At 45.6% G+C, this 10,851-nt stretch overlaps 1 protein-coding gene across 2 annotated transcripts in view; it reads right to left on the bottom strand.

Annotated features, from left to right (window-relative positions):
• Positions 1-5,967, bottom strand: part of MPZL1 (myelin protein zero-like 1) — a 61,497-nt gene extending 55,530 nt beyond the window's left edge. For both annotated transcript variants that reach the window (XM_011979912.1, XM_011979913.1), the window contains exon 1: positions 5,681-5,967. In XM_011979912.1, the coding sequence (XP_011835302.1) occupies positions 5,681-5,771 (91 nt within the window). In that variant the 5' untranslated portion in view covers positions 5,772-5,967. The remainder of the gene's footprint in view (positions 1-5,680) is intronic.
• Positions 5,968-10,851: the final 4,884 nt, after the last annotated feature.

The raw sequence follows: 10,851 nt of genomic DNA, 5'->3' as shown, positions 1-10,851 counted from the left end.
AAAAAAAAAAATTAGGTGTGGTGGCTCATGCCTGTAATCCCAGTTACTCAAGAGGCTGAGGCAGGAGAATCACTTGAACCTGGGAGGCAGAGGTTGCTGTGGGCCGAGATTGCACACTGCACTCCAGCCTGGGTGACAAAACGAGACTCCGTCTCCAAAAAAAAAAAAAAAAGTGATAATGAATAAATAAAGGGGTTTAAAGGCAAAGATATAAATATCCCAGGAGACAACTACGATTTATCAATTTATGCACCATGGTGAACGGAGTCGACTGACCTCTGCTTTCTTACAGCAGCAAAAATTCCAAAGACTTTTGTCTGGACTCTAGGGCACTGCTAATGTCAAAAGACTTAGCAAAGTAAGAGTGGAAAAGGAAAAAAGGAGTATCATTCAAGATACATGAAGGCTTAATATCACCAGCCTTAGGGGTTAAGTCTCAGAGCCATATGACACTTGAGACCTCAGGAGATGCTTCTAGTTCTTCTAATAACTATATTGCCTTCGATGGGGCTAAAGACTAATTTATAACAAATTATATGCCAAAGCTTACCATTTTACTCTCCCTTTTAAAATGACATCTGTGGTCTTAGAGAGCAAGATTAGAAATCTTTCCAAGGCGGAGGTACACATGAGATGTCTTACACAAATAATTCAAATTCTCAGATAAAAGACAACTCAAAAACACGCAGGCTCCAGTTAGAAGGCTGTAATTATCCAGGAGAGACGTGATTGTGGCTGTACTATATTAGCTTCAGTGCGGATGCAAAGGGGATGGTGAGAAATATTTAGGAGGTACACCAGCATCTACTGGCTGGAGGAGAAACAGCAATATTTCCGAAAAGCTATGTTTTTCCCAATTAAATCACATTTTAAAAACTCAGTGGGAAAGATCAACCTTTAAAGAAATCCTACAATATATCCCTTGTAAGTTTTAAAAATATCTTGTAACACAAATAAGATGTTCCATTTTTTAAAAATTTGCTGCAAATTATCATATTAAATCAATCATATTTTCTTAAAAGTTGTGACTGTCGGGAATTTAATCTGTCCTTTGGCATTATTTATTTGAGTAGATGTTTCCTGTCTGTCACTTCTCACTAGCATCTAGGCTCCCGGCTGCATCCCATACATAAACAGTGCCTGATGCCTAGTAGGTGTTCATTTAAGTTGAATAATAAATTAGACTTAGTAAAAACACAAATTTGCATTTTATGTACTTTTGCATATAGCTGTCTTTCACTTAATATTTATCTTTTTCTTTTGGCAGCATCTAAGCCTAGTGGATATCCTGGAGTTGGAGTAAACAAAAATATATTTTATAGGACTAAGTTTCTATTTTACTATCCCGACTAGTAAACAAGTAAAAGGCCAAGGGAACTGATAATGAGAAATAATCAAGCAATGCATGAAATCACACTTGGGAAAAATATTCTTCTTGCATAAACACATATTGAGTACCTACTTATACCATGCTAAATCATAACTACATATTGCAAACTCCTACCAAACTGTTGTCAAGACATGCCTATGCCTCACTGCCATTTAACAAATATTTTTAGCATCTACCATATCCACTATGTTAAGCACTAGGAAACTTCTATAAGCAAGACAGATGCTTTGTCTGTCCTAGATTCTGATGGAGGAAAAAAAAGAGAAGAAAAACCAAATAGAAATTACAATAAGGAGGTAAACAGCAAACCAGCAAATAGTAACTGGTAAGTATCCTAGAATAAGGTGGTCAGAGAGGTCTCCCTAAAGAAGTGAAACTTATGTTAAAGCCTCCATGATGAAAGGGAGCCAGCCCTGGGCAACATCAGAATAGCTAGTTCAAAGGCCCTGAGGTGGGATGGGCGTCACAGAGCAGAAAGATGGCAGGGTGGCTTGAATATAGTGAGAAGGGGGTGGTGGGTGGTACAAGTTGAGGTTACAGAGGTAGGCAGAAACCAGATCACAAAGAGTTTTTTAAGCTATGGGAAGTGTAGATTTCATTCCAAGTGCAATGGGAAGCCATTAAGGATTTTAAACAAGAAAGCAACATGATCTGATTTGCATTTTAACAAAATCATTCTTGCAGTTTTGTAAAGAATGGATTAAAAAGAACCAAGCGGGGTACTGGGCGTGGTGGCTTATGCCTGTAATCCCAGCACTTTGGGAGGCTGAGGCAGGCCCGTCACTTGAGGTCAGGAATTCCAGACCTGGCAAACATGGTGAAACCCTGTCTCTACTAAAAATAAAAAAATCAGCCAGGTGAGGTGGCTCACGCCTGTAATCTCAACACTTTGGGAGGCCAAGGTGGGTGGATCACGAGATCAGGAGTTCGAGATCAGCCTGGCCAACATTGTGAAACCCAGTTTCTACTAAAAAATACAAAAATTAGCCAGGCACGGTGGCATGCACCTGTAGTCCCAGCTACTTGGGAGGCTGAGGCACAAGAAGAATCACTTGAATCTGGGATATGGAGGTTGCAGTGAGCTGAGATTGCACCACTGCATTCCGGCCTGGGCAAGACAGAGCAAGACTCCATAACCAAAAAAAAAAAAAAAAAAATCCCAGAGGGGGAAAAAGAGGAAGAGCAGCTGGGAGGCTATCACAGTAACATAGGCAGGAAATGATGGTGACTTTGACTAAAAGGCTAGGAGTGGAGGTAGAAAAAAACATCAATTCCAGATGCATTTTAAAGATGGAGAACTGATTGGATGTGAAGGTCAGGGAAGAATCAGGCCTGGACCCTAGGTTTCTGGCCTGCACAATTAGATGTATGCAGGTTCCATTTACTGAAATGGATGGTACAAATTATGGAGATTTAGTCCTCATATACTGTGTGCTCATTTTAATTGCCAAATTCAGTGAATTCTTATCACATTTAACTCTCTTCATCTGACAATGCTGAAATACCAAACTCGCCTGGTTTTTCTCTTAGTCACAGAGCCTCTTTCTCAGGTTTCATATACCCCAGAACTCTGTCCTTGGCTCTCTGCGATGTTCTTCAGTGCATTTTCCCTGGATGACCTCATCCAAACAATCCAAGCTTTAACTATTAGCCACATAATTCTCCAAATCTCCATTTCCAACCAGAACTTTCTCCTCACCTCCAGAACTGTCTATCCAATTGTTTTCTGCCCATCTCCATTTGGCTGTCTTACCCGAATCTCAAACTCAACATGTTCAAAATTATCTACATCATCTTCTTCCCCCAAGACTCCTATTTACCCATCTGTGAAAAGGCCAAAAATATGCCCAGCTTCCCAAGCCCAAAACCTATGATCATTTTATCCACCTCCTCTTTCAAGCCTGCATCAATGTTTCCAAGCTCTATCAAATGTACTTTCTAAGTGGCTCATGAATATGTGTCCTCTCTTCATGGCCCAATGCTTGAATTCAGATCTTCATCATCCTCCCCTGGATTATTACAATAGTCCTCTGCCTTCTCCAGCTTCAGCCTCACCCCACTCTAAGCCATCCTTCACATCTCAATAGACAGCGAAATCCTCATTGGATTAAGTGTGGCAGACAAGGCCTTTTGTAAGTTGGTGCCCTTGGCAGGCTCTTCTGCCTCAACTCCCACCATCCCCCTTATATATAGTCCAACTTCCCACTATACTGAACGACCAACAGGTTCACTCATAACTCTGTATGTACTTCTGCCCCTCCTCCATGCCTACTCAGTTTAAACTCCTTTCCTCCAGTAGCCTGAACTACAATCTGAGATAATGACCCTCCTTCAAGCTTCCACAGTACATCTTTACCAATGTGCTTCTGACCCTACACAGTGGCACACACCTGTAGCCCCAGCTGCTTGGGAGGAAAAGGCAGAAGAATCACTGGAGCCCAGGAGTTTCAGCTCCAGAGCAGCCTGGGCAATACAGTGAGACCCATCCTACCAACCACCTGCCGCAGGGAAAAAAATAGACTTCTTATAGCACTTTTCACAGTGTTTCTCTCACTGAATTGCAAATTATTCAAAGGTGAGGACTCTCTTTCCTAGAGTAGCTTGGTGCTTAACACTTAAAAGGTGCTTGGTAAATGTTTGCTGAATAACTGTCTTGATAAAACTTGAGAAGCTTTCCTGTAAAAGATGAACTCTTATGTGCAGTATCCATGACCAGAAAAACGGTGATTTGGCAACAATTTTAGATACAATAATTTTCTAAATTGAACCAATAACATCAGCTGTTGATTTGTACATATCAACATTCATCTTCATTACTGAAGAATTACGTCCAAGGTGTATGGGGCTATTACTCTAGTGACCTTTCCACTACTATGTAGTTTTGCACTCCTGCTACGTTTAACACCCCGATTTTAATTAAGATCACCCTGCTTTGTCCTCCATAGCAATGTCTGACCTCTCATGCATAATAATTGTCTGAAGCATACTTCTGATGAACCTTAATTTTAGGCTATTTTCTATTTGTTTGATTAAACACAAATACCACCACCACCAAACACACTTTTAACCTTTTTTTCTAAGACAAAATACAGAATGGATTGTGTCTCATACAAAGTGTGTCATCATCTGTCAACCTCTGGAGGGTAGGGAGACTTTACCTTTGCGCTTTACAGCCCCTGGAATCACTGTTTAAGTGGAACAGTTGGTGATCCAACAGAACTTCACCTAGTTTCCCTGGTCCAAGGATTATATTAAGAACTTTTCCATGAAGAAAGAAATTACTGAGTAAACTCTGGTATTCAGATACTGTGATGCAACTGACATTTTGAAAACAAAGGGAATGAAAAAAAATCTACGTGGTTTCTTAGCAGCTGGCCCTCTTTATAACTATTTTTTAACCGAATTCGGAGACAGCAACAAGTACTTTGCTTTGAACAACACAGAAAAGTCCTGTGGCAGATACCACTTCAGATGTCCATAAAACAACTCATCCAATTCCCATAAATTGAGGCCAAGGTTTACCTTAAGCTTGAGTCACAATATTTGGTAAGAAAAAGAAGCTTTTTTTTTTCCTTTAGGAATATTATGCTTTTTAATGCTCTGTATCTTATCAAATTATGGTGGCTACGTCTGGAATTATGATGGATTTGACCAAATTATTTTAAGCCAGGCCATCTCACTGGTATTCCAAGCTCTTTGCATTCTAACCTTGAAGTAACAATATTTTATATTGGCGTTTTGCAGACCATGGAAATGAGGCAAATGAGATTCCAGGACTCTTATTACGGAGACTTAAATCTGAATGAGAGCATGGGAAAGGCAACTTACAAGTACAATAAAACCCTGGCTTAACAGGAAACGAACCAACAAAGGCCCTACAAATGAAAAACCTGCAACCTTCCGCCACCTCCCAAAGGTGGAGAACGCCAGAACCCTAGTTTCCGAATCAGAATCCGGGAGGGCCCAGATGATCCAGAGTCACCGTGAGGAGAGGGCAGGCGGTGTCGCGAGTGCTCACCGCAGCCGCCCGCCGGGCCCGCTCCCCCGGACCGCCCCCTGGGAAGAAGCAAGATAGAGCGCTCTCCCCTCCTCCTCCGCACTCGAGGATCCAGGAAGGAGAAGAAAGAGGCTCTGCGCCTTCCTGGCCCGTCGCGGGGGCCCGCGTTCCCCATGGGCTGGGTTCCCCCTCCCCACCTGGGGTCTCAGCACGCGCGCCTGGCCTGCGAGGGTCGTGTGCCGGGCCCGGGAGCCCCCCTCCCCGGCCCCAGCCCTGGTCCTGGCATCACTCACAGAGCCCGAGCGCCGCCGCCAGCACCGACCACAGCCAGCGACTACTGTCTGGGGCTGCAATCACCGCCCCGGCTCCGGCGGGCGCTGCCATCGTCCAACCGCTGCAGTCGCCGCCGCCGCGCCCCTAAGCCCCGGTCTCCGCTGAGGTTGGCTCGGCTTGGGGAAGACGGTTCTGATCTCTCCGCCACCCGCGCCGGGTGGCACCTCCACGCTGCGCTCCCCACTCCGGCCCCAGCCGCGGCTCGCCAGCTCTACACCCAAGCCTCAGCCCGGCTCCGGCCCTCGCTGTCCGTTCATTGGCCTGCCCTCGCCTTTTAAGGACGCGATTGGAGAGACAGGCTGTCCATCACCCGTCCAAGGGGGAAGGCCCCGCCTCCTCGGTCCCACCCAGGCGGCTTGGCCCCGCGCGGAGGCCGGGTCTGCAGCGGTCCCAGGCCGAGCCGAGCCCTCCGCCTGCCTGCGTGGCTGTCCGCCTGCGGGCCCAGCCAGCCAGCGTCTCCTTTGCCTTTCTCAGGGTCCAGTCCCATGGTCCTCTTCATTGTCTTTCCTCGCCACGGGTCTTTGCTGGGTACTAACCTCGCCTCCGCTTCAGCTCTTCTTGGTCTCTGCCGGCCTCACCTAACAAAAAAGAAGCAATTCATTTACCTTAAAAAGAAAGAAAAGACAGAATGAAAAATAGTGAGGCGTTCAATTGATGGGGGAGAGACTTCTAATTCAGTCGTGCAGATGGAACACGTTCCCCTTGCCCTGTCCCCAAGGCCTGTCCTTTGCGTGGACTAGATAATGTATGTGTCGCAATTTGCGAAATCTGCTAGTTTAAAAATAAGTCTCCATCTTGTCCTAACCTCCTCTTAGGAACCTCCCTCCTGGCTTCAGAAGGATGGGAATCTGGAACTCGGATTTCCTACTACCTGGAAAACAAATAAAAATGCTTTTTGATTGTTTTGCTTTTGCATGTCAGTGTTCCTGTCTGTGTCCGTGAAAAATAGAATGCCGAAGTTCCCCAACACTGATTCTGAAGTGCCCTGCAGAAGTTCCCGACACTGATTGCTGGCCCTGCTCAACTTGGTTACCTTGGCCCAGAACAGTCTGCCACCTACGGGTTGTCCAATCAGTAGGGGAAGTATTTGGAAGGATTCTTATGAAAATGACTTACAAAAGGAAAAAATGGAGGGACAGGGGCACAAGAAAGATGAGTGTGAAGGAGGAACAGGGAAGATTCAGGTGGGAGGCTGATACGGTGAGGAAGGGAAACAAGCTTTAGACAATTAGGACAAGAGCCGGGGAAGAGTATGGTGAGAACCCAAAATGCAACCTGTCACTTCAGGGTTTTGTCTAAGGTCAGTCTTAACAGTGCCATTCCTGATAGCTGTGCTGTTTTAGCTAACACTGTAGTAGAGCAAAATTATAAGAACATTAGAAAAAAAACTAAAAAAAAATACCAGAACCACTTCGCCCTATTTCTGTCAGCAGATCCTTTTGAAGTGTGTCTTACATGCCATAGGTTGGAAAAGATACCAATGCATTAATTGAACCATGGATGTAGAACGCCTGGGCTTTACTCTCAAGAAGCACATCCTTTACTAGGGGTACACAAACAAGTACTCGAGTAAAAATGAGGGCTGGGCGCGGTGGCTCACACTTGTAATCCCAGCACTTCGGAAGGCCGACGCAGGCAGATCACGAGGTCATGAGTTCGAGACCAGCCTGACCAACGTGGTGAACCTGTCTCTACTAAAAGATACAAAAAAATTGGCCGGCCATGGTGGCGCGCTGCCTGACTATACCCAGCTACTCGGGTGACTGGGGCAGGAGAATCGCTTGAACCTGGGAGGCGGAGGCTGCAGTGAGAGAAGATCATGTGCCATTGCACTCCAGCCTGGGCGACAGGGCGAGACTCTGTCTCTACTAAAAATACAAAAACTTACCTGGCGTGGTGATGGGGGCCTGTAGTCCCAGCTACTCGGGAGGCTGAGGCAGGAGAATGGCGTGAACCCGGGAGGCGGAGCTTGCAGTGAGCCGAGATCGCGCCACTGCACTCCAGCCTCGGCCATAGAGCGAGATTGCGTCTCGGGAAAAAAAAAGGCGGGGGGGGGGGAGAGTGAATAAGGATGAAACCCAAAGCCAGCAGAGACAGTGACACTCAGCAGTGTTTAAAGCTTCTCTGCTGATTGTGATGTGCCTTAGCCACATATACCTCGCTCTCCCAAAATCCACTGGCCCAAGAAGCATCTAGAAAGATTCACCAAGGATGAATAAAAGTTCACCAGAGAGAAAACAGGAAAAGAAAAAGAAAACTCAGAGAACCGATGAATAAAAGTTCACCAGAGAGAAAACAGGAAAAGAAAACTCAGAGAACCGAGAAAACAGGAAAAGCACACTCATCGAGAAATGAAACCACCTACCAAGTGTGAGAAACATCAGGTTTGCAACTTGAGGGAAGTGAGGGGAAGAGGGGAAGACAGAATGCCAGGAAAGGAGGCTGCGGTCATATTTTGAAGAGCCTTGAGTTGTTTTTTCTGGAGGCAGTGGAGAGTGGTAAAAGGGGTGCAGGAAGTTCAGATCTGTGTTTTAAAAAGGTAACCACTGCAGCAGGGCAAGAATGAAGAGGGCAGGAAATAAGGTATTGACAGTGGGGATAAGAAGACAGGATTTGAGAGACATTTCACAAAAAGAACTACAGGACTGGATGTAAATTGGATGAGAATATAATGAAGAGAAAAAGAGTCTCAATTTCTAGCCTGTCTATCCTTGTCTTCAAGATCTGTTGCCAGAGGAAAACTGGAATGTGAGTGTTGTTCCAGGAACCCTGAGAATTTGACTCCTCACAGATAACAATCAGACAGATTCAAAGAGGAATCCCGGGCCACCTTGAGAAAGATTTGCCTGAAGCCAAATCAGTTTCACAAAGAATGTCTTAATCCAGAAGCATTGTTGCTAGAAAATTTTGAAAATTGGAAAATTAGAGTTCTAGTGTCTCCTTCCCCTGGGCACAGAGACACCAATTCGGGGGAACAAGGGTAAAAGGGTCCTTAGGGAGGTGTTAATTCTTACAGGAGAAGGCTGTGTTGCCAGACTTCTAAATTCACTGTAGCTGGGATAGAATTTTCCTCAAGATAACTGTCTTCCTGGGCCCTGCAACCATCTGTGTACTACATCTGCTTCACAAGGACCTGATTCTAGGGAAGCATGTGCCTGGACAGATAGCGCAGGCCTTTCTGCTACCAAATAAGGATGTTTCCCACTGTCAATGAAGCAATCGATATTCTGAGTTTTGTTATTGTCAGTCTTTCTGCATCATTGTTACGAGAGTCAAATGAAATACTCAAGTATTTGGTCTGCCGAGTAAAAGCCAAGTTCCTTTTTTTTTTTTTTTTTTTGAGACGGAGTCTCGCTCTGCCACCCAGGCTGGAGTGCAGTGGCCGGATCTCAGCTCACTGCAAGCTCCACCTCCCGGGTTCACGCCATTCTCCTGCCTCAGCCTCCCGAGTAGCTGGGACTACAGGCGCCCGCCATCTCGCCCGGCTAGTTTTTTTGTATTTTTTAGTAGAGACGGGGTTTCACCGTGTTCGCCAGGATGGTCTTGATCTCCTGACCTCGTGATCCACCCGTCTCGGCCTCCCAAAGTGCTGGGATTACAGGCTTGAGCCACCGCGCCCGGCCAAAGCCAAGTTCCTTTTAATGATCAGAGAGAAGTAGAAGTTGGGGGAAAAAAACCTAAAATGATAATAGCGATAGTAAATTCAAATGGGAAAAGAGAGCGAGCAGGGAGACTTCTTGAGACTGAGGCTTTCAGATATCTGAAGCGGTTACTATTTTCTCTAACCAGTTATATTCTATGGCTTCCTCATTTTAAGGAGAAAAGCAGTATAAACTTCTTAGGTGTCCAGGGCATATTTTTTTCCAGTTAGATTTTGATGAATACACAATTCTGGCAATCCAGAACTTGTTAACATTGTACAAGGTATTCTTATCCTCCCTCCTTTCCTGGAGCCCTAAGAACTGAAGACTCAAGTTAGGGCAGTTTGAAATGAAACAAAGAAGGGTGAAGACAGTGCTAGATTTTCTATAATTTTCTGTTGTCAAGCCATAGGAAGAAAGTTGACAGTTTGAAGTCGGCCACACAGTACTTGTTGTTAAATGTTGGTTGAAAAATGAGCAGGCCGGACGCGGTGGCTCACGCCTGTAATCCCAGCACTTTGGGAGGCCGAGGCGGGCGGATCACGAGGTCAGATCGAGAACAGCCTCGCCAACATGGCGAAACACCCCGCTCCGCCCCCACCGCCCCGTCTCTGCTAAAAATACATTTGGTGCCGGCCTTCTGTAGTTTCAGCTACTGGGAAGGCTGAGGCGGGAAAATTGCTTGAACCCGGGAGGCGGAGGTTGCAGTGAGCTGAGATTGCGCCACTGCACTCCAGCCTGGGTGACAGAGCAAGATTTCTGTCTCGGAAAAAGATAAAAAAGAATGAGCAATGAATGAATGAATAAACCGATGAATGCATGACACATGAAATACAATTAATGAATGGGTCTATTTAGGATAGTCACTCTTTCTACTCGTTTCCTATCTGGTTGGTTATTTGCTAGAATGACAATTCACAATTACTGTTTATCAACGTGTTTGTCAACGTGATATGGAAGCAGAATTCTAGGAAAGCTAGAATAACGCCATTTTAAGTTCGGCTCCATTTTAGGACTAAGAAGGCACACTCCTTGCCTGCCACGACCCATAGTCATGGGATGTTTATAGTTAAGTAAACAGCCTGAAGATCTCTAGGACCCACTCCTACAACAGCAAGAAGTCCAAATGTCCTAATATCCACAGCAATATATGCCTTTAAGATATCATAGTTATGCTTTTATGTATTCACACACTAAAATGTCAGTAATTGTCTTCTTTAAATCAATAGAGTAGGCCGGGCGCGGGGGCTCAAGCCTGTAATCCCAGCACTTTGGGAGGCCGAGACGGGCGGATCACTAGGTCAGGAGATCGAGACCATCCTGGCGAACACGGTGAAACCCCGTCTCTACTAAAAAATACAAAAAACTAGCCGGGCGAGGTGGCGGGCGCCTGCGGTCCCAGCTACTCCGGAGGCTGAGGCAGGAGAATGGCGTAAACCGGGGTGGCGGAGCTTGCAGCGAGCTGAGATCCGGCCACTGCACTCCAGCCT

The sequence above is a fragment of the Mandrillus leucophaeus genome, unplaced genomic scaffold (assembly GCF_000951045.1).
Source record: "Mandrillus leucophaeus isolate KB7577 unplaced genomic scaffold, Mleu.le_1.0 Scaffold207, whole genome shotgun sequence".
NCBI classification, from domain to species: domain Eukaryota; kingdom Metazoa; phylum Chordata; class Mammalia; order Primates; family Cercopithecidae; genus Mandrillus; species Mandrillus leucophaeus.
Note: the sequence above shows the minus strand (reverse complement) of the source record. Positions and strands in the feature narration are given on the sequence as shown.